This window comes from Mustela erminea, chromosome X, assembly GCF_009829155.1.
Source record: "Mustela erminea isolate mMusErm1 chromosome X, mMusErm1.Pri, whole genome shotgun sequence".
Taxonomy (NCBI): Eukaryota; Metazoa; Chordata; class Mammalia; order Carnivora; family Mustelidae; genus Mustela; species Mustela erminea.
The window spans coordinates 83,909,100-83,933,037 of record NC_045635.1 but is presented as its reverse complement, the minus strand read 5'-3'; the positions used below and the strand labels follow the sequence as shown (position 1 = coordinate 83,933,037).

Sequence of the window (23,938 nt, the reverse complement as noted above, 5' to 3'; positions counted from 1 at the left end):
CAATAAGTCTTTGAAATGCAATATTTTATCATTCCAACATGTAAATATATAAAAAATCATTAACACTTTTTTCTTAACAAGTTTCTGAAATACAGTGTTATTATATCAAAATGCAAACAATATGGGGTGCCTGGGTGGCTCAGAGGGTTAAGCAAGCATCTGTCTTCAGCTCAGGTCATGATCCTGGAGTCCCAGGATCAAGCTGCGTAGGGCATCAGGCTCCCTGCTCATTGGGGAGTTTGCTTCTTCCTCTGTCCCTACCCTATTCTGTCTCTGGTTCTCTCTCAAATAACTAAATAAAATCTTTAAAAAATATAAATATTATTATGGCCTCTAAGAAACAAACTGAGGGTTTCGGAGGGGAGGGGTTGGGAATATAGGTGAGCCTGGTGGTGGGTATTAAGGAGGGCATATATTGCATGGAGCATTGGGTGTGGTGCATAAACAATGAAGCTCAGAACAATGAAAAAAATAAAATTAAATTTAAAAAAATAAAAAGTTAATTTACATTTTTTCTTTATGTCTCTGACATGCCATACATCATCATTTCGATATATAAAGAATATCAGTAAGTTATCAATTTGTTATTCTATATCTTTGGTTTCTGATCAAGTCTTGGATGTATACTGTGCATTTAATACTTGGAGCAAGTTTCTAGTGCTCAGTAGCCACATATGGCTAATGTGTACCATAAGGAACAGTGTAACTCTAGTGGAAGAGCAGAGGGAGCAAATACATATGGAATTATGTGTACCATGAAGGAAACGTACATGGTACATTAAGAGAGAACATCAGCAGAGACAATCTACTTGGATAGAGAAAAAGCCTACCTGAGGAGGAAAAATTTAAGCCATGACCTGAAGGCAGTACAATAGCATAAAGAGGCCAACATGGATTGAGCAGAGTATGTAAGAGAAAAGGTGAAACAAATCTGGGGAGGAGTGGCAAATAATTTTTGCAAATGCCCTAAAAAATTGTGGAGAAACTGAAAAAAATCATAGGACTATCTATACGCTGACTGTTTTGAGATCAAGGACCTTATATTTTGCAGCACCTAGAACAATATCTACATTATAATAGGTATTTGGTGAATGTATGTGAAATAAGGAATAACTGAGCCAGAGGTCTGAGACCTGGGAAAGCAGGTAGCAACACATTAACAAAAACATCAGCAGGAAAAGACACAGCATAGGGAATATAGCCAATGATATTGTAATAGGGTTGTATGGTGACAGATGGTAGTTATACTTGTGGTGGGCATAGCATAACATACAGAGAAACAATCACTATTCTGTACACTTGAAATGAACGTAACATTTCGTGTCAACTATACTCAAAAACAAATAACAAAAAACACCAGTAGGTCGTAGGCATAGTTTGTTTCCTTTTACTCACACAGGATTTCTCATAAACAACCCAAGGCAATCATAAATATAAGAAGTTTACAGGACCCTAAAGGGTAAAATTATTAGCTTCAATAACTACCATAACCAGGAAGTTTCAATTGTTCTGATTTGTGTCATATGTCCATAAGTGGATAAGTGGACCAATCAGTGTGACAACAAAAATGATGGTACAGTCACTGGGTTAGCCTATCTCATATATCCAACATTATGGTTAGTAACCAGAAAAGGATGTAGAGGGCAATGTGCAAAAGATCCACAGGCCCTTTCAAATTCTTCCATTTTCATTTTAGAGTTTTTCTTTTATAGAGGTCAGGTATAGATCCAATCTCCCTAACCAATTTCCTCAAACAGTAGAATTTTATCTCTGTGTCTAACTAATCTGAACTTTAGACCAAACACTGAATGCTTTAATGGTCACACATCAGTGTTCAAACAACTCCTTGTACTATGGAAATCACTCAGGACAAGTGGTCCAGGTCATGTCATCTCGCCGTAATACCTGCAGCCTTGCTGTCAGTTGGGCCTGCACTTCAGCCAGTTTTTGTCGGTCCAAACTGCCAGGAAAATTCCATTGTTCATAGCAGTGGACAGGAACAGGACAAATAACATGTTTCAGGTCTACCAAGCATGTTAAATGCTGCAGAAGGCCCATGAGCAGAGGCATTGTAATGGGGTTGAAGGCAAAGCTAAGGACACGGAGGTGGGTACAGTGGCTCAGGGCTGGGAGGACAGCAGAGAGAGTAGAATCAGTTATCAGACAATTATTTATCTCCAGATACTGCAGGGTGCCTGATACCTTCTCTAGCAGAGTCTGGAAGGGCTCATAAACTTCTGAGAATATCTGGTTGTTGCTGAGATTCAATAGCTTTAGGTAGGTGGCCTGAGAACTCTGGGACAGGACAGTGATATCTCTGTTAGACAGGCCACAAAAAGATAGACACAATGTATCCAACTGAGGTGGTAGGATTCTGTAGAGAGAAAAAAGGAAGGCTATTTCAGAAAAATGAGGATTGGATTAGGGCAACGAGACCAGAATTATAAATATCTAAGGCTCTAGAATAAAACAATTTGTACATATTTTGCAACAGTGGTTAACTATGTGGGCTTTGCAATCAGACTTAATAGGCTTGTGACTCTGAGAAAGTTACTTTTCCCCTCTGAGATACAGGTTTTTAATCTTTAAAATGTGCACACAACAGTTATTCTGATACATCGTTGTGGGAAAGATTAAGTGAAAAAAGTTGTATGCACTTGGTATATACAACACAGTCAATAATGGATCTTGTTCATTTATTGAAGATAGGTCTAAGAAAGCATCCAACTGAGGGTTCCCTTTGACTAAGTCCCAGAAAACAAGTTCTCCATTTAGGGCCCAAGCCTTGGAGAAAACACAGGAGCAAAATGATCGGGCAGTGTTAACTATTGCAGCTAGCCTATGGGGGTATGCAACATCTGAATGCCTCCCCTTCCTGTCTAGAAAGCTATATACGCCAATAGAAGAACTGAGTCTTTTTCACCAATATATTTAAAATTTTTTCATACTGTCTGCACATGGTCAACTGAATGAATGAATAAAAGAAGGAGCACAACTTTCTTTTCAAATATTGTCTTGTCTGTCTCTTCACAATGAGATACCTCTTACTAGCTGGGCCAGTTTCAAGCTCCTGCTGGTGCAAATGCTGATGCGGAAGGAGATGTAGGTTACAAGAAGCCTGGGTTATCTAAGTATGGTCTCTTCTCCTGTTTTAACAATGGGGTGTTTAGGGAACCCAGGTTCCTCCCCACCCCTTCACCTGAGCAGTTTATGAAGTTGATCTGTAAGGCAGAATAAAGCCAAGCTGAGTTCCTGGAGGTTGGATAGTTGCCCAAGCTGGATGAGAAAAGTTCTGAAGTCTTCCCTCTTACAATGTTTAAAGGAGATGTTAGACAAACTAATGCTGTTCAGGTGGATCATCTGAGCCAATAGTGTGGTGACTTCTTTCAGATAAGCCTGATTCAATTCCAGGTGATCAATGCATCCTAGATCCAGAAACTGCAGGACACTTTTGTGGGCAGACATTTTATCAATTTGCAAATCTCTGCAGCAGAGGTGCAAAGACCCAAAGCTCTGCTCAACTTTACTCTGAAGGAAAGAAAGAAATTGCTTTGTTCTCAAGGTACCATTGAAAGAAAGGTCCACTAATAATTCCATGGGTTTCTGGGTTGACAGAGGCTCAGATTCTGAATTAACAATTCCAAGACACTTGATACTATGCTGGGCTTCTTCTGTTTTAAGGATAGAGTGTTGAGAGTAAACACAAGACTGAAAACAGAAAGGAAATGTGGTATTGATCTCTGAGCATGTTGTTCCACAGTCTGGGTCCTGTCTCAAATCTAGGATCCTCAGTTTTGGCCCCCTGTAAGGAGAGGAGGAGACAGAACACACATGAGAAGTAGTTGGTTTTAATATAACCCAGTAAGACCCATAATGGGAAGCTGAAACAGAACTCTTTATCCCTGGTTTTCGTTCCATATACCATTCACCAGGAAGTCCTTTTATACAAATTCAGCATCTTTCGTTCTTTTCCATGCTTACTTCACCTCTAGTCCTCCCCAGTTTCATCACCCATGTACTTCTATGTAATCAAACTCGGGAGATAAATCCACCACCTCAGTAACCTTTATTCTATAATCAAGCCTGTAAGACACTAGATCCCTTAAGGTAACCCCAAGTTTTGGACCAATAGCCCCACAGAGATCTTCAGCATTTACCACTGGCTACTTTTGGGAGGCTTTTAGCCTCCCCCCAAAAAAAGCCAAAAGTAAGCCTTTTGGCTTACTTACTTAAAAGCCAAAAGTAAGGCTTTTAGCCTTGCTTTTGGGAGGTCAGAGGTATCCCCCTGACCCAGGCTCTAGCATACTCTTCTGCTGACTGTTTCTTCTGGACATAGGCTTACCAAGAGGAAGAGTTCTGGTCAGGGAGGATCTGCAGACCATCAATCATGGCTTCCAAGATTTCATAATATGACTCTTGTACACTCAGTGCCCCAATATGGAGACAGTGAAAGGGCCAAGCCCTCACCATTGCTTTTAGTATCTTCTCATGCCCTCCCACGAAGGCATCAATGAACAAGGGAACAAAGAGGTCTCTTGGGAGTTCTTCCAGGGCATGGATAGCCGCAGGCTCATTACTTAGCAGACTTTTTGCAGCAAGCTCTAGCAGTGTGGCTACGGCCTTTTGGTCCATCTTTGTGAAGGTGCTTCAGGGTGAGGAATATTTAGAAATCTTGAGAAGATATCTATAGTCTTATCTGCCTCCAAGATTCGATATGAACGGGATGGATATTGAATAAATATATAGTGAATCAGACAGCCAACTCAAGTGACCTCTACTAAAGAAACAGAACAAAAATAGACTTCTATGTGTGTCTAAATATATATGTGCATGCATACACACAAACACACACACACACACACACACACACACACACATATATTTGCATAAGATAAAAGGCCATTAGAGGTAAGTTAGCAGAACACAATGTTAACTACCCAGCTGCCTTCTTCCCAATATTTCCTGCCCAAAGGATATAAACCAGTAAGAAGGAAAATGTAAATGTGAATAAAAGCCATATCCTTATCATTACTTTAAAATGGAAAATTCCAGAGGTACCTGGGTGGCTCAGTCAGCTAAGTGTCTGACTCTTGATTTTGGCTCAGGTCATGATCTCAGGGTTGTGAGATCGAGCCCTGCATTGGACTCTACAATGCTCATGGAGCCTGCTTAAGATGCTCCCTCTTCCTCTTCCACTGTCTTTGCCCCACTTGTGCTCACTTTCTCTCTCTCTCTCTAAAAAAATAAAATAAAATGGAAAATGTAAAAATTCAAAATAATTTTAAGTTAAAAAAGAACTCATAAAATCCCAGCATACAATCTGTTACACTCCCATCAGTAGGCTTTGTGGCAAGCAAAGACAGAACAAAAAAATCTTCAAAAGATACAGAAGAAGAAAGATGGTTAGGAGCTTAAAGCTTATCTAAAACTATAAAAGAATGACAAATCACAAAACCAGTCTGAAAAAGATATCCTGGAAGATGAGAGCAGGGAACCAAGTGAAGGGACTCCAAAATATGAGCATGTAAAGGAGAAGGAATATTTAAATGTTCAGTCTTTGAAAGACATAACTTCTAGAAAAGAATAAAGGCAAAAAGGAAGGGAGAAGCACCCTTTAGCAACTGGGTATGACAGGGGAAATAAACAAAAGAGAAAAAGGAAGGATCTTGCCACACAATCCAATCACCAAAGAACCACAAAACCAGTACATTCATAACTCCCTCCATTACCAAAACAAACATACAAAAGAAGTAAAGGATCTGGACTTCGCTACAATGACAGAAAAGGACATCATTAAACTAAGACTCTTGTGAGTTTTTCAACATACAGGAACTTAGGAAATTCCCCACCCCTCAGTCTTTCCTGAGGAATCTACTAGAGCAGGGCTCTGTAAATTGTGGTCAGATTATGCCAAATATAGTCCACTGCCTAACTTTGTAAATAAAGTTTTATTGAAACAAAGTTGTGATCAAACATTTATGTATTATGTATTATTTATGGATGTTTTTGCACTACAATGACAAAGCTGTTAAAACAGAGACACTATGGCCCACAAGCTTAAAATATTTACCAAATGTCTCTTTACAGAAAGTCTGTCAAGTAATCTTCAAAAAGATGAACTGAGAATGTGAGCTTACATGTGATGACAGGGAAAATGTCACCAAAATATCTGATTTTAACATCTAACATTAAAATCAAGATAGGGGAAAAGAAGAAAGACTAATGTACAAATGCTTCATGTTGTGAAAAGAAAAACAGAAATCATGTGACTAAAAATGAGCATAAGGAGAGAAATAGAAGAGAATAGGGTAAACTTTTTTCCATAATGCAGTAGGTGGGTATTAAATAATATCAGTGGGGGGATGAAGAATGGACAAGATAGTAAACTGTTAAGAAAACAGGTGGTTAAGGATAATTTTTTAAAAAGTATTAAACATGACAAAGAATATGTCTTGATGATAAAAGCCAAGATGCACAATAAAGATATAACACTTAGGAACACTTACTTACCAAGTAACACAGCAACCACTGTTATAAAGCAAAAGGGAAAGGAGACAGATTTTAAAACAGTAATAATAAGGGATTTAAGAAACCAGTCTCAGTACAAGAAAGATCAAGTGGTATAAGAAAAGAATGCAGATGCAGAAAATCTAAACAACATAATCAATAAGGTAAACCACATAGTACACACAAACATACACACCAACACACACAGAGACAAGGAATACAGAATACATTTTCTTCAAATCTTTCTATTAAAAATTGATAATCATTTCAGAGAAACAACATCATTAAATTCCATAAAGTAGAATTATTACAATCTAATCACAATACAACAAAAGTTAAGCTTAGTTAAAAAACAGAAAGCAGAAAGAGCTTTTCTACCTCAAAAAGTTATTATAAGCCTCTATTTAAAAATTCTTAAGTTAAAAGGAGATACAAATCTTGATAGAAGGAAGATGGGAGTGGAGTAGGAAGACCCTATGCTTGCCTCATCCCATGAACACAACTAGATAACTATCAAATCACCCTGAATATGCCAGAAATTGACCAGAAGATTGACATAACAAATGTTACAACTAAATTGAGAGAAAAGGTCACATCAAAGAAGACAAAAAGTATGGAGATGGTGTTTAAGGAGAAATGGATCATAGGTCCTGCAGAGTGCAGGGAGACATGGCACAGAGAAGGGCAAGAGACAGAGGAGCACACAGGGGAACAGAACAGGAGAATGTTTCCCCAAAGTCATGGACTTTGAAAATGAGAGGCTCTGAATTATGAGTTCTTACAACCAGGGGGGCTTAAAGCCTGGAGTTTTAAAGGTCAGCGGGCTTGGCTGGGATAAAGCCTGTAGGACACTGTGCTACTCGGGAGAGAAGGAATGCAAACCCAGGGGCAGACAATGTAGAAATAGCAATCCAAAGAGCATCTGAGGCACACAGTGGGGAGATAATTTACTCATCTCAGAGTGCAATTTTGAGAGGGAGCATTCGCAGAGACACTTCTCTGGAATAAAGGAGCTGACCAGTACCATTTCCCTCCCTTGCTGCTCAGCATAAACACAGAGCCACTTATCAGAAGCAGTGTACTGCTGACACTGGCTGCGTAACTTGCTTACACCAAGCCCCACCTCCCTGCACTCCCATGGAACTATCTATCCATCCCAGTCATACTTGTCTCAGTCCCACTGTGGAAGGCTCCTACCACAGAGCACCAGCACAAGCCGCTGCCCAAACCACATCTCCTGACCAAAATGTTCTGCAGGCCTCAGCTCTTGTAGAAGAGGCGTCCAGTCTCATTTCATAAGCAGACCAGAGGATATTTAATTAAAACTTGCCCCTGTCAAGGCCAGGGACCAAACACTTCCCACAGTAGGCAAGAAGAGACTCTGTAGATGATTAGCCTGAAGTACAGAGCAGCCAAAACACAACAGTAGAGCACATGCAGCACACACCAGAGAGACTACCTAAAGTACCAGGCCCTGGGCACTACACGACTGCATAGGGCCATTACTTTTAAGAGTAGGGGACATAACTGGCCTTTCTAACACAAAAAAGAAGACAGAGACTTAGGCAAAATGCAAAGATGGAGGATTTCATCCCCAATGAAGAACAAGATATAGTCATGGCCAGATATCCAAGCAAAACAGATACAAATAATATGTTAAATGAAGAAGTTAAAACAACAATTATAAGGATACTCAGTGGGATTGAGAAAAGAATGAAAAACTTCAGGGAAGTCCTTACTGCATAGATAAAAGCATTAAAAAACAATCAGAGATGAAAAACAAAATAACAGAGTTAAAACTCACTTGATGCAATTAACAAAAGAATGGAATAAACAGGAATGAATAAGCAATATAAAAGATAAAATAATAGAAAACAGTGAAACTGAAAAAAAGAGAAAGAATTATGAAACATAAGAACAGACTTAGAGAACTCAGTGACTCAATCAAAAGTAATAGTTTTTGTATTATAGGAGTCTCAGAGGAAGAAAGAGAAAAGGAGGCAGAAGTATTATTTGAGGAAATAATAGCTGAAAACAGCCTTAATCTGGGGAAGGAAACAGGCTTCCAGATCCAGAAGGCACAGAGAACTCCCATCAAAATCACGAAAGCAAGCCAACACCAAGACATACTGTAATTAAAATTTCAAAATACAGCAATAAAGAAAAAAATCTTAAAAGCAACATGAAAAAGGCCTTAACTTACAAGGGAAAACTTATAAGGCTAGCTGAAGATTTTACAAAAGAAACCTGGCAAGCCAGAAGAGAGAGGCACAATATATTCAATGTGATAAACATCAAAAATCTGTGGCCAAGAACATTCTACCCAGCAAGGCTATAATTCAGAATAGAAAGAGAGATAAAGAGTTTCCCTGACAAAAATTAAAGGAGTTCGTGGCCACTAAACCAGCCCTGCAAGAAATATTAAAGGTGACACTTTGAGTGGAAAAGAGAGTCCAAAAGTGACAAAGACAAGAAATGATCAGAGAAAACGTCCAGAAACAATGACAAAATAAGAACAAAATGGTACTTAATACATATCTATCAATAACTACTTTGAATGTAAATGGAACAACCACTCCAATCAAAAGACAGAGGATGTTAGAATGGATAAAAAAAATGAGGCATCTATATGTTGCCTACAAGAGACTCATTTTATACCTAAAGACACCTGCAGATTGAAAGTGAGGGAATGGAGAAATATTTGTCATGCAAATGGACATCAAAAGAAAGCTTGAGCAGCAATAGTTACGTTGGATAAACCAGACTTTAAAACAACGACAATAACAAGAAATACAAAGGGGAAAATCTAACAAAAAGATAAACAATTGTAAATATTTGTGTACATGGAAGCACCCAAATATATAAAACAATTAATAGTAAACATAAAGGAACTAATCAATAATAATACAATAATAGTGGGGGACTTTAACACCCCATTTACATCAAAGGATAGATCACCTAAACAGAAAATCAACAAGAAAACAATGGCTTTGAATGGCACTCTGGATCAAATGGATTCAAGAGAGATATTCAGAACATCCCATCCTAAAACAGCAAAAATTTCAAGTACATATGGAAGATTCTCCAGAATAGATCACATATTAAGTCACAAAATGGGCCTGAACAAATACAAAAATTTTGAAGTCATACTATGTACCCTTCTGACCACAATACTATGAAATTTGAAGTCAACTACAAAAAAAAAAAAAAAACTGGAAAGACCACAAATGCATGGAGGTTAAACAACATGCCACTAAGCAATGAATGGGTCAACCAGGAAATAAAAGAAGAAATTAAAAAATACATGGAAACAAACAAAAATGAAAACACAACAGTCCAAAATCTTTGGCATGCAGCAAAGGTGGTCCTAAGAAGGAAGTATAGTGCAACACAAGCCTACCTCAAGAAGAAAGAAAAATCTCAAATAAAAAACCTAATCTAATACTTAAAAGAGCTGGAAAATGCACAACAGATGAAACCCAAGCCAGAAGAAGGAAGGAAATAATAATGATTAGAACAGAAATAATTGAAATGTAATCTAAAAAAACAATAGAACAGATCAATGAAAGTAGGAGCTAGTTCTTCAAAAAAATTAATGCAATTGATAAACTTCAGCTAGATTTTTCACAAAGAGAATGAACCCAAATAAAAAAATCACAACTGAAGAGGAGAAATGACAACCAATACCAAAAAAATACAATTATAGAGAATATTATAGAAAAACTGTATGACAACAAAATGGACAACCTAAAAATGAATAAAGTCCGAGAAACATATAAATTACTAAAGCTGAAACAGGAAGAAACAGAAAACTTGAACAGACTGATAACCAGCAAAGAAACTGAACCAGTAACAAAAAACTCCCTATGAACAAAATTTTGTCCAGGAACACATGGTGAATTCTATCAAATATTTAAAGAAGAGTTAATATTATTCACCTCAAATGATTCTGCCCCCACCCCCAAAAAAACCCACAGAAAAAGAAGGAAAGCTTCCAGAATCATCCTATGAAGTTAGCATTCCCCTGATACCAAAATCAAATAAACACTCCACAAAAAAGAAAACTACAGGTCAATATCCCTGATGAACAAAAAAGCAAAAAGTCTCAACAAAATACTAGCAAACAAAATTTATCAGTATATTAAAAATAATTCATCATGATCAAGTCAGATTTATTCCTGCTTGTAAGTGTGGTTCAATATTTACAAATCAGTCAATGTAATATATCACATTAATAAAAGAAAAGATAAGAACAGTATTATCATTTCAATAGATGTAGGAAAAGTATTTGACAAATTACAACATCCATTCATGATAAAAATTATTAATAAAGTAGGTTTAGAGGGAAAATACCTCAACATTATAAAGGCCATATATAGGAAAAAACCACAACTAATATCATCCTGAATGAGGAAAAACTGAGAGCTTTTCCTGTATGGTCAGGAACAAGGCAGGGATGTCCACTCTCACCACTTTTATTTAACATAGTACTGAAAGTCCTAGCCACACCAATCAGACTACAAAAAGAAATAAAAGGCATCCAAATTGGCAACTAAAACTTCAATATTTCCAGATGACATGATACTATATATACAAAACCTGAAAGATTCCACCCAAAAACTCCTTGAACAGATAGATGAATTCAGGAAAAATACAGGATACAAAATCAACATACAGAAATTTGTTCCATTTCTATATACCAAAAATGAAGCAGCAGAAAGATAAATTAAGGAATCAATCCCATTGAAAATTGTACCAACACCCATGAAATACCTAGGAATAAACCTAACCAAAGAGGTTAGGACCTGTACTCAGAAAGTATAAAACACTAATGAAAGAAATTAAAGATGACACAAAGAAATCGAAAGACCTTTCATGCTTATGGATTAAAAGAACAAATATTGTTAAAATGTCTATATTACCCAAAGCAATTTACACATTTAATGCAATTACTGAATACCAACAATTTTTTTCACAGAGCTAGAATAAATAATCCTAAAATTTGTATGGAACAAAAGACCCTAAATAGCCAAAGCAATCCTGAGGGGGGGGGAAGCTCGTACCATCACATCATATCACATCACCATCATTATATTAGAAAGCTATAGTGATCAAAACAGTATGGTACTGGCAAAAAAAGAAATGCATAGGTTAATGGGACAGAATCTAAAAGCCAGAAGTAAATCCATAACCATATGATCAATAAATCTTCAACAAAGTAGAAAATATGCAAAGGAAAAAAGACAGTCTCTTCAACAAATGGTGTTGGGAAAGCCAGACAGCATCATGCAAAAGGATGAAAATGAACCATTTTCTTATACCATAAAAAAAAATTCAAAAGGGATTAAAGAACTAAATGTGAGACCTGAAACCATAAAATTCATAGAGGAGATCTTAGGCAATAACTTCTTTGACATCGGCCAAAGCAACTTCTTTCTAGATATATCTCCTGAGGCAAGGGAAACAAAAGCAAAAATAAACTCTTGGAAATTCATCAAAACAACTGAGTAAACAAACAAAAACAAGGGAAGAAATAATAAGTATTAAAGCAGAAATTAATGAAATGCAAAATTTTAAAAATCAAAATTCTGCTCTTTAAGACAGAGAAACCACTAGCTGGCTTGATGAAGGAAGAGAGGGAACAAACATACAAAATAATAAATGACAAAGGAAAAATAACCATTGAAACATAAAAAGAAAATACACTATTTGTAAATCTCTATGCAAATAAATTTGAAATTCTACATGAAACAAATAATTTCCTAGAGAAATAGAAATGGCCAGAATTCTGACTTTAGTCTTAGAAAGGTTAAATTAGGCAATTTTCATAGAAGTAGAGAAAGTTACTAAGAAATTACCCCTGGGGGTACCTGGGTGGCTTGGTCAGTTAAGCAACCAACTTGATTTCCACTCAAGTCATGATCTCAGGGTCATTTGACCAAGCCCTGCTTAAAATTCTCTCTCCCTCTCCCTCTGTCACTCCCTCCGAAACCCTCCCCCACCCCAAAAGAAGAAAGAAAAAATAAAGAAAGAAATTATTCAAGAGCTTTTAAAAGGAATGAACATTCCTTACCACCTTTTATGAAGCAAGTATGACATTGACAATTAACATGTAGATACAAAAATAATACAATATTAGCAAACATCCAACAATACATTTAGAAACCAATAAACTGTTACGAAGTGGGATTTATTTCATTAATACAAGGTTGGTTCTATATTAGGAATTTCATTTATATCATTCACCATAGTAAAATAGTTAAGGACCAATACCATGTGATTATCACCATATATACTAAACAAACCTGTGGGGAAATTCAACACCCATTCATGTTTTTAAAAAGGGTGGGGGGGAAGCTCAAGAAAATAGGAATCAGGCAATTTTTTTCTTAACATGAGAAAAGATCTTCAATGAATTCTTTTTTTTTAATATTTTATTTATTTATTTGACAGACAGAGATCACAAGTAGGCAGAGAGGCAGGCAGAGAGAGAGAGGAGGAAGCAGGCTCCCTGCTGAGCAGAGAGCCCGATGCGGGGCTCGATCCCAGGACCCTGAGATCATGACCTGGGCCGAAGGCAGAGGCTTTAACCCACTGAGCCACCCAGGCGCCCCTCTTCAATGAATTCTTAATGCTAATATTTTATTTAATGTGGTACCACTAGAAGTTTTCCATCAAGGTCAAGAAAAAGGGAAGTATGCCCACCACTTCACTCCTATTCAGTCTTGTACTACATATATTTGTTGACTAGAGAAATCAATTATATTAAGAAGAGATAAAAAAGTTATTATGCTAACACCAGATAATTATGCTAATACAGGTAACAAGGGTATATTATGTTTATGAATTAAGTCAATCAGAGAAAGACAATTATCATTGTCTTTCATATGGTTTCACTCATATGTGGAATATAAGGACTAGTGCAGAGAACAATAGGGGAAGGGAGGGAAAACTGAATGGGAAGAAACCAAAAAGGAAGACAAACCATGAGAGACTCTTGATTCCAGGGAAACAGACTGAGGGGGGTGGAATGGGAGGTGGGTGGCTAGGAGGATGGGGTCACTGGGGGATGGGCATTAAGGTGGTCACATGATTTGATGAGTACTGCATGTTATATGTAACTGATGAATCACTGAACATTACATCAAGAACTAATGATGTACTATGTGTTTGCTAATAGAATTAAAATTTTAAAAAATTTTAAAAGCATGGATAACAAGAAGTAAAGCCATTCAAATATGCAGATAATATAGCATACCTATAAAAACAAAAAGTCCTATAGAAACAAGATAAGTTAATGTAAGCAATAAAGAAATCAATAAGATAGCAGGATGTAAAGTTAACATACAAAAATTAGTAGTCTTTATACTTTATACATACAAACATACACACATGCACATGCAATCCAGCTGGAGGACACATTTTTAGAAAACATCTTATATGCAATAGCAACAAAAAAGATTAAATGCATAGGAATAAACTTAATAGGAACATCTATATAAGGACATCTTTAAGTGTTTATTTAAATCCAGTTAGTTAAAATGCAGTGTAATATTAGCTTCATGTGTACAATATAGTGATTTAACACTTCCATACATCTTATGCTAATCACAAGTGTACTCTTCATTGCCCATTATCTATTTAACCCATCCCCCAACAAACCTATCTTATGATAACTATCAGTTTATTCTCTATAGTTAAGAGTCTATTTCTTGGTTTGTCTGTCTGACTGTCTCTCCCTCTCTCTCTCTCTCTCTCTTTTTATATAAAGCACTCTTGAAGGATACAGGGAAACTTGAATAAATGAAAATATGTTCACTGTCTTTGGATAAAATAACTCAATATTAAAAAAAATTCAATTCTCCTTGTTAATGTATAAATGTAATAGAATCTCAAAATACCAGCAAACACTTTTATTGCAGTTAGACAAATTGATAATAAAATTCATATATTTAAAAAAGGCAAGAATAACTAGGATATAAGTGAAAGAGAAAACCTATGAGAGGAGGTAATGGTACCAGCCATTAAAGCATACTATAAAGCCTATGTAATGACAACGTTGTGGTACTGGCACATAAACAGATGACAGCCCCCCAAAATAGAATAGAAAACCCCCCAAAATGCCCAAGAACATGTGGATATTTTAGTATAGCATGTAAAATCACTGAGGCAAAGATGGACATTTAAAAAATGGTGTTGGAACAACTGAGACATTTGGGAAAAATAAAAGATCCGTATCACACATCATATACAAAAGCAAGTGATAAAATCAGCCAGAATATGGGAGGCACCCTACTTCAAATACAAACAACAACAGATTAATCTAACTATATTACAAATGACTATCTTAACCTCACTGAGGAGATGAGGAAGAACATAGCTAAACTAAGAAACTTGGGAAAACAGTATTTTGATTGAATCCCCTGAAGCTAAAGACAAAAAGAACTGTTCATAAATACATATTAGCAAATCTATCTCTTTTTTTTAAAGATTTTTATTTATTTGACAGACAGAGATCACAAGTATGCAAAGAGGCAGGCAGAGAGAGAGGGGAAAGTAGGCTCCCTGCCAAACAGAGAGACCAATGCAGGGCTTGATCCCAGGACCCTGGGATCATGACCTGAGCCGAAGGCAGAGGATTTAACCCATTGAGCCACCCAGGCACCCCTAGCAGATCTATTTCTAACAGGTGTATTGTTTAAGATTTCTTCAATTACTTTTTTTTTTGTAGTAATTTATTGTTAGATTCTTTGGGGTTTTCCATGTAAAGAATCATATCACCTGCCAATAATGACAGTTTGTTTCTTCCTTTACAATTGTTATGCATTTCATTTCTTTTTTTTTTAATTTATATATTCATTTTTTTTAATTTTTTTTATTTTTTATAAACATATATTTTTATCCCCAGGGGTACAGGTCTGTGAATCACCAGGTTTACACACTTCACAGCACTCACCAAAGCACATACCCTCCCCAATGTCCATAATCCCACCCCCTTCTCCCAAACCCCCTCCCCCCAGCAACCCTCAGTTTGTTTTGTGAGATTAAGATTTCATTTATTAATTTGAGAGACAGAGAGAGCTAAAGCAGAGGGATCAGCAGAAAGAGAGAGAAGCAGTCTCCCCACTGAGCAGGGAGCCCAATGTGGGACTCGATCCCAGCATCCTGGGATCATGACTTGAGCTGAAGGCAGATGCCTAACCAACTGAGCCACCCAGGTACCCCTCCCCAGCTACTTTATACCTACACCAGGAATGAACAAATGAGTAAATATTGTAGATAATGAGAGATAGGTCAGAGAAAGTAGTTATAAATAAAGCTAGAATGGATTGAAATCAGAATTACCAGTCTGAGCTCCTGACTTTTAATATCTATACATATAGGTAGGTACAGAAATGAATACAGCTATATCTGTAAGTAAGGGCATATACATACCATATATTTCCTACCTTTGTTGATGGAGAGGACCTAGCAGCAATGAAACCCTAGTAGCAATAAACACACTTTGAGGTATTGGTTTCCAAATGTCATTCTACAAGAAATAAAATGGGGATCCTTAAAGAAAGAGCTTGATTCCAGGACTGTGGTGAGAAAAAAAAAAAAAAAACACAAGATGAATTGAACATTTTATTATGCCAGTAAAGAAAGAAGTACACAAAAAAGGGTAGGGTCATTTTGAAGGAACACAGAACCAACCAAGTGTAGTTCCCAATGAGTAAAGCTGGAATGATTCAAAGAATAAAATAATCATATAATTTGATTATAACTCATGTGCAACATTGTGATTCATGAGTCAATATTGATATAAATTATTTGAATCAATATTTTGAAATACATGTTATAATTTCTATAAATAATTTAAAACATAAAAATAAATGGAGGAGAAAAATGGCTTTTCAGGAGAATTCCAATAAATGTAGTAGGAGTGAGGAAAATGGAAAGTCACCATTGCGTAGTAACTGTTGTAAGCAAGATCCTTAGACAGATTCTAAAAGTAGTGAGTAAAAGCCTCAGAAGAAACAGTATCTTTATACTCAAAGTATTTCTTACACAGTATTCCTACACAATATTTCCCATTACAAATGGGAAAAATACCATTACAATAGAGCAACATCACCTTAATCAAGTGATCAAGATAAATATGATTAGTAATACCACATATGGACATCATGTACCCCATGACATGATGCACAGAAAGGGAACAAAATTGCATGTGCAGTACAGTGTATAACACCTAAAGTTAAGTCTCAATCATACGTATGCCTTGACATCTGGGGGAAACCTAGGGGGCCTCAAATGGCCTAAACAATGCTCCCTTCCCTATTGTGCAACCACAAATAAGGCCCCCTTGACAAAGAACTCTCCTTATCATGGAAACCAGGTACAATACCTGCTTAGATAATGGAAACTAGGTACAATACCTGCTTAGATAATGGGCATAGTTCTGCACCAGAATTATTCAAACAAACCAATCATAACTTTCCATGTAAACCAAGGGTCACTTCATCCTCTTGTAACTACAAAACTGCCCCCCCAGCCCCCATTGTTCACCCTCTTCCAGAGCATAACCTGTAAGGCTCTACTTGGCTCTACTTAGTGTCTTCTTCCCCAAGACAATGAGTAAATGTTACTAATAACCTGCTATGAATTCATCTGTTCAGTGTCCAGCATCATGTGCTCAGCCAGTCCCATAACAATAGAGTGGAAAAAATCTCTCCATTATTAATGGGGTGGAGAGGAAGAGAATAAAACAGGTATTCTTGCCAAAAATGTGTAACTTCAATCTAATCATAAGAAAACATCAGACCAATCCAAATTGACAGATGTTCTATAAAATACTTTACCAGTGTCTTCAAAATGTCAGGGCTGTGAAAGACCCAGAAAGACTGATAAACTGTCAGCCTCAAGGAGACTAAGGTGAAATGGCAACCAAATGAAGTGTGGTATCTTGAATGGGATCCTGGAATAGAAAAAGGACATTATCCATCAACAGATGAATGGATAAAGAAGATGCGGTATACACACACACACACACACACACACACTGGAATATTATGCAGCCCTCAAAAAAAGAAATCGTGCCATTTGCAACGATGTGGATGGAACTAGAGGCTATTATGCTATGCTAAGTAGGTCAATCAGAGAAAGACAATTATCATATCTCACTGATATGATGAATTTGACAAACAAGACAGAGGATCATAGGGGAAGGGAGAGAACAATGAAACAAGACTGAAACCAGAGGGAGACAAAACATAAGAGACTCTTAGTCTCAGGAAAAACACTGAGGGTTGCTGGAGGGGTGGAGGGTGGGAGGGATGGGGTGGCTGGGTGATGGACACTGGGGAGGGTATGTGCTATGGTGAGTGCTGTGAATTGCGTAAGACTGATGAATCACAGACCTGTACCCCTGAAACAAATAATACATTATATATTAATAAGAACAAAAAATTTTTCAATAAAAAAATAATAAAATGGGAATGGACTAAAAAAAAGAAAAGGACATTAGTGGGACAATTGGTAAAATGCAAATAAAGTATGTATATTTGTTAATAGTACTGCATTGGTGTTAATTTCATAGTTTTATAATTTTTCTAAGGTTATATAAGACACTAACATTAGGGAAATCTTGGTGAAAACTTTCTATGCTATTTTTGCAACCTTTCTGTAAGTCTAAAACTATTTCAAAGTTAAAAAGAGACAAAATCAAGTGTTAAAAGAAAAGTTATTCTGTAAACAACAGTGTTCAACAACAGTCTAATCAACTGAAATATGGTTAGGAGGATAATTAAAAAGATGGACAAATGCTCATATCACATCATCCACTAAAAATGAATTTAAAAAAATGAATTCAAACTGCTTTAGGGAGTCCATTATAAGAAATGAAACTGCAGTCATCTCCAAGATGTAAATGAATATTTATTTGTTCTTTAGATGAGAAAAGAATTTTTAAGTATAAAAGAAATGAAATGCAATAGACAGAAATATATATAATTCACTATTTGCAATTTAAAGTCTGGGATACCAAAACTAACTGCAAGCAAAATTAAGATGCAAAGGAGAATTATAACTTTTTTGAAGAAGAGAAAAAAAAAGAGAAAGGCTTTTAGGAGGTTTTAAGAGAGAGAACATGGTATGATTAGCCATACAGCTAAAATGAATCATACCTTAGGATGGGGTATGCACAAGAGGGTGGAGGGGAAAGTAGACCTCTGAGTAATCCAACTGGATTGTCTTTGCCCCTCCTTTTTTTTATTAATCCCTAAACATTGACCCTGGATAAATTAGGCCACTATAGGTGTAATTTATAGAAAGGATACTGCTGAAATTTACCTAATTGGAAGAAGAGCTGGAAAAAACTTGGGTGCAATCCAGGACTTCAGCAACAGGAGTCCTTTACTTTCTCCCAGGAACTTTCTAAAAACAAGAAACAGGTTTGCTAACGCTCGGCGTCTTAATGGTTCCTTTCCAAAGTCAAACTGGCTGGGAGAGGACTTCCATTGGCAGAATTTAGGCCACGTGATCCCGTGATTCAGTCAATTTTGTACTGGAAGGCGGGACCAGACTTCTGACCCGCCCCGAGAAATGGAGTTCACTTCCCCTCCACAAAAGTGAAAGGGTTATGATTATGTGCTCAGCCCGCCTGTTAGAATCTGCGTGGGTGGAAAGCAAGACTCAATGTGTCTGCACCTGGTCAGAGTTTCTACCAGGCCAGGTCTCAAACCTAGAGAACCAAAGTCCAGATTTATTGGCAATACGGCAGTGGGTGTTAATTTAAAAATTAACACTTGATGACAAAAAGCTGTCAGGTATTAGCGTCCCCGGTATTCCGATATATTAAACAAGTCAAGTTTCCACCAAATATGGGGAAAATGTGTTCTGACCCTTGTGCAGTGAAGCCATTATAGCATTTACATTGACACCTGACAAAAGCAGCACAAAGAGAAAATTTCCACCCAATAAAAGTCCTATCAATGACGAGAATAGTTAATATTTTTTAAGCTTCTCTCACCCCACACTCCTAATTCCACTTCTTCATTTTTGTTTCTTTTTCTTTTCCACATTATTTACCACCTTTTGGAATACAATATATTTTATTCATATGTTCGTTTTTTAAATCACCCGTCTCCTGTGGTGGAACAATATAAATTCCAGGAGAACATAAATCTTTGTTTATTGTTCATTAATATATCCTAAGTGCCTATAGTAGTTCCTAGATCAATGGATAGTTGAATATTTGTTGAATGAATAAGTAACATTTTCTCCAGCCACATTAGTCTCTTTTTCCTTCCTCTAACACTAACTCACTAGGCATGCTTCCGTGCCTTTCTATGTGCTTTCCTCTAACAACCTGCCTTCAGATATCCTTATAACCACCTCCTTACTTAATTCATATTTCAGGTCACCTTATAGGACAAGTCTTACTCTTCTTCATGACACTGAGCATGTAATCATAGTTTTGTGTTTGCTTGTTTTTCCTTTGCTTTAGTTTTTTGCTTTTTCTGCTCTTTTTTAAAAACAATTCTTTTATCCTAATGGCAAGTAAAGAAGTAGATGGGCCATGGTTGTTTTAATTTTTGCAGAACAATGTCATCTTTCAATATAGGGGATAATGGCATGAGATATCTTAAGATCGGATCCCTGGTCTTATGGTTTTAGTACCTAACAGCTTCGTGACATTGGGCAGATATATTAACTCTTCCAAGATTTCATTATTCATCCTTAAAATGAAAATAGCAACAGATGTGACCTCCTAAGGCTGTTGGGGGGGGGGTGTTGGTGTTCTTTCAGATAACACTTAATAATTAGCATTGATTGTAAGTTATCAGAACTGAGGGTCCGGAGATCTGGGGTTCTTCCCAGTCTCTATTTCTTAAAGCTATTTTGTGATTTCCAAGAAGTCACCTTAAGCCACACTGTGCTTTAGATTGTACTTCTGTCAAAAGGAATAAGCCCTGTCAATATTATTTACTATAAGTGGTTTAAGATTAAAATTTTTAATTCGTCATGAACATCATTAACTTTTTAAAAGGGTGATGGACAGTTGAAGTGCTTAGGGTGTTCAGGAAAAAAATCCTAGAAAAACACAGAGATAATGAGAAAACCTGTTATTCCTCCCTTAATGGGCAGGACATTTTTCCAGCCTAATGTCAAATATTGCGCAGAGAATCCTGAACAGAAAACAATTGAGAAGTTAGATGGGAGTCCCACTTGTACTGAGGAGAAACCCCCCAGGTTCTCAGTGCAGAACAGAACAGTAGATACTTTTCAAGAGCAGAATTTTAAGGTAAATTTTTAAAATTTTTTTCTCATATCCCCTAAACAAATCTTGAAAACATCCCCCTCATATTTTTAATTTGCAAAGGATATAATTTCTGGTATATTACATATTTTATATGTCCTTTAAAATCCTTTTTCTAAATCTTGGTGCCACAAACATAGTTCATTCAATTTATGGAAAATATTCAGTATGTTACTCAACTGGAAAATTAGTCTGATCAGGATTTACTCTTTATAAGAAAAAACTATGATTTAATTTTTCAGTTTCAGTAAACATATAAATGACTATGTATGGTATTTTTCTTCTGAATCCTAAATCTAATACTGGTAGGTCTATAGTAAGATAGCTAAATACAGGAAACCCACTGTGCCACATCAAAACTATGATTCAGATCTATGCAATTTCAATAAGCAATATACTAGATATTTCTTCCCCTGGATGAGTGCAGCGTAGATTCAGGAAGAATTAGATACATGTCTTCCTTTTGTAAAAAAAAAAAATTAAGATATTTTTAACATTTTATTCTGAGATGATTGTAGATTCACATGCAGCTGTAAGAAATAATGCTTAGAAATCCAAGGTACACTTTATCCGATTTTCCCAGTGATAATATATTACAAAATTATAGTATGCTATCAGAACTAGGATACTGACATTGATAATACCCACTGATCTCATTTAGGTTCTTTCAGTTTTACTTCAGTGTGTGTGTGTGTGTACTTACTTCTATGCAGTTTTATCACATGTAGGCCCATGTTTCCACCACAACAGACAAAATTCTAAACAAGTCCAACATCACAATGATCTCCCTAGTGTTACCATTTTGCAATTACACCTATCTTCCTTCTAGAATGATTCTCCATACAAAACCACTGGAAACTACTAAACTGTCTTCATTTCTAAATTTTTGTCATTTCAAAAATCTTATATAAATGGAATCATAAAATACATAAGTTTTAGAATTGGCTTTTTTTTTTTTAAACCCATAATTCCCTGGAGATCTATGAAAGTTTTTGCAGGTGTCAAGAATGTATTACTTTTTGGGCAGCAGGGTGGCTCAGTCATTAAAGCGTCTGCCTTGGCTCAGGTCATGATCTCAGGGTCCTGGGATTGGGCCCCGCATTGGGCTCCCTGCTTGGCAGGAAGCCTGCTTCTCCCTCTCCCATTCCCCCTGCTTATGTTCCCTTTCTCACTATGTCTTTCTGTGTCAAGTAAATAAATAAATATCTTTTATAAAAGAGTTTACTTTTTAATTTTGAGTAGTGATCCATGATATGGATATACCATTTTGTTTCATACGTTCAAGGATTCATTCATTGGTTTTTCCCAGTCATTGACTTATGAGTAAGTTTACTGTGAACTATTGTGCATATGTTTCTGTGTAAAATTAAACTTTTAATTCTCTGGTCTAAAAACCCACAAGTGATATTTCTGGCTTGTATGTTAAATTCATATTTAGTTTTTTAAAAGTGCCATACTTTCTTATAAAGTGGCTAAACCTATTTTACATTCCCTCCAGAAATGTATAAGCAATCTAGCTTAGCTCCATATCCTTTCCAGTATTTGGTGTTACCATTTTTTTATTTTAGTTGTTCTAATATGTGTGTAGTAATATTCTCACTGAAGTCTTAATTTGCATTTTTAATGATTAATGATGACTAATGATGTTGAAGATATTTTACTGTGCTTATTTGCCATCTGTATATCCCCTTTGGTGAAATTTTTGCTGTCTTTTGCACTTTTTCTTCTTGGATTCCAATTCCTTGGATTCCTTTTCTTCTTGTTCCAACAACCAACAATTCCTTGGTTGTTGATTGTTGAGCTCTATGAGTTATTTTTATTTTCTAGATAGTACTTTTTTGTTGGATACATGGCTTTCAAATTTTTCTCCTGTCTGTAGCTTGTATTTTCATTCCTTCATAGCATCTCCCACAAAGAAAAGTTTTTGATTTAGATGAGGTCTAATTTATTGATTTTTTAAAATGGATTGTGCTTTTGATTGTCAAATCAGAGAACTTTGCCTAGGTCTAGATCCATTTTCCCCAGTGATATTTTCTGAAATTATTATAATTTTACACTTTACATTTAAGTCTGTGACATATTAAGTTAATTTTTAGTTCTATGTTCTGTTCTACTGATATATGTGTCTATACCTCTTCTAATGCTACATTATCTTAATTGCTGTAACTATATAGTAAGATTAACATCACATGAAATGATTCTTTTTACTTTCTTATTCCTTATCAATTATGTTTTAACTATTCTAGTGTTTTGTATTTCCATATAAATTTTATTTTTTTTATTTTTAGATTTTATTTATTCATTTGACAGAGAGAGACAGAGCAAGAGAGGCAACAGCAGTAGGGGGAGTGGGAGACGGAGAACCAGGCTTCCTGCCAAGGTGGGAGCCTGATGCGGAGCTCCATTCCAGGATCCTGGGATCAGGACCTGAGCCTAAGACAGATGCTTAACGACTGAGCCACCGAGGCACCCTTTCCGTATAAATTTTAGAATAAGATTCTCTACATCTGTATTGTATGGGTGGAGGTTCCTTTGATTTGTCCTGCATACCTGACCACCCCAACATGCACATACACAGACAAGCTAAAGAATATTGTTTGTGAGATTTGTGTTGCATAAGTGACTTCAGGAGCCTAACTAGTTGACATTAGCAGACCTCCAGGTAAGAACTGGCTCTTTTGGTCTGGAGGCCAAGAGTTATAAATCTCACCTTACACCCCCTCCTGCTCCAGGCTGGGGTGCACACTCCCTGCCCCGCCACCGGAATGGAATCCGGGAAGGGAGGCATGCACACATAGCCAGGCTCCTTGAATACATTAAGACATGATAACATAGGAATGTAGCTCACTCCAAACTGCATGTAGGCAAACAAATATTTAACTTCAGACCCCATCATTTGCCCTATAAATACATGGAGATGGTCAAATAGAAGTCTTACCTGAGGGGAGGATGCTCTGCCCAGGCCTCTCAATTGGGATTCCAGCCAGCTGCCTTCACTGGGTTTCCCCAGCTAGGGAGATTGGATGTTGTAAGTGCCTGCTCCAGAGGAGAAACTGATAAATTTTTTCTCCAGTTTAGAGACTGGTGCCCTGGCTTTGATAACAAGGTTCAAGACTGAAAGCCTGTGAA

The 23,938-nt window shown here is 36.6% G+C and overlaps 1 protein-coding gene across 4 annotated transcripts; it reads right to left on the bottom strand.

Moving 5' to 3' along the window:
• Nucleotides 1-584: 584 nt before the first annotated feature.
• LOC116583054 (melanoma antigen preferentially expressed in tumors-like) lies at nucleotides 585-23,938 on the bottom strand. 4 transcript variants are annotated; one of them, XM_032331010.1, is made up of 7 exons: nucleotides 23,748-23,938; nucleotides 18,841-18,924; nucleotides 17,352-17,467; nucleotides 15,957-16,088; nucleotides 4,343-4,700; nucleotides 3,200-3,802; nucleotides 585-2,374 (listed from the first exon to the last, which is right to left on the bottom strand). In XM_032331010.1, the coding sequence occupies exons 5-7, from the start codon at nucleotides 4,630-4,632 to the stop codon at nucleotides 1,861-1,863; spliced, it is 1,407 nt and encodes a 468-aa protein (XP_032186901.1). In that variant the 5' UTR covers nucleotides 4,633-4,700; nucleotides 15,957-16,088; nucleotides 17,352-17,467; nucleotides 18,841-18,924; nucleotides 23,748-23,938; the 3' UTR covers nucleotides 585-1,860. The 4 variants fall into 4 exon arrangements, with proteins under 4 accessions (XP_032186901.1, XP_032186902.1, XP_032186903.1 ...); XM_032331011.1 differs by having other exon boundaries at nucleotides 15,957-16,039; XM_032331012.1 differs by lacking the exons at nucleotides 18,841-18,924; nucleotides 23,748-23,938 and having other exon boundaries at nucleotides 17,352-17,500.

Coding starts and splice junctions, on each gene's coding strand:
- LOC116583054 (XM_032331010.1), bottom strand. CDS start 4,632: ATGGACCAAAAGGCCGTAGCCACACTGCTAGAGCTTGCTGCAAAAAGT. Junction 3,803..4,342: donor GACCAGAACTCTTCCTCTTG/GTAAGCCTATGT, acceptor CTCTCCTTACAG/GGGGCCAAAACTGAGGATCC. Junction 2,375..3,199: donor CAACTTCATAAACTGCTCAG/GTGAAGGGGTGG, acceptor TTCTCTCTACAG/AATCCTACCACCTCAGTTGG.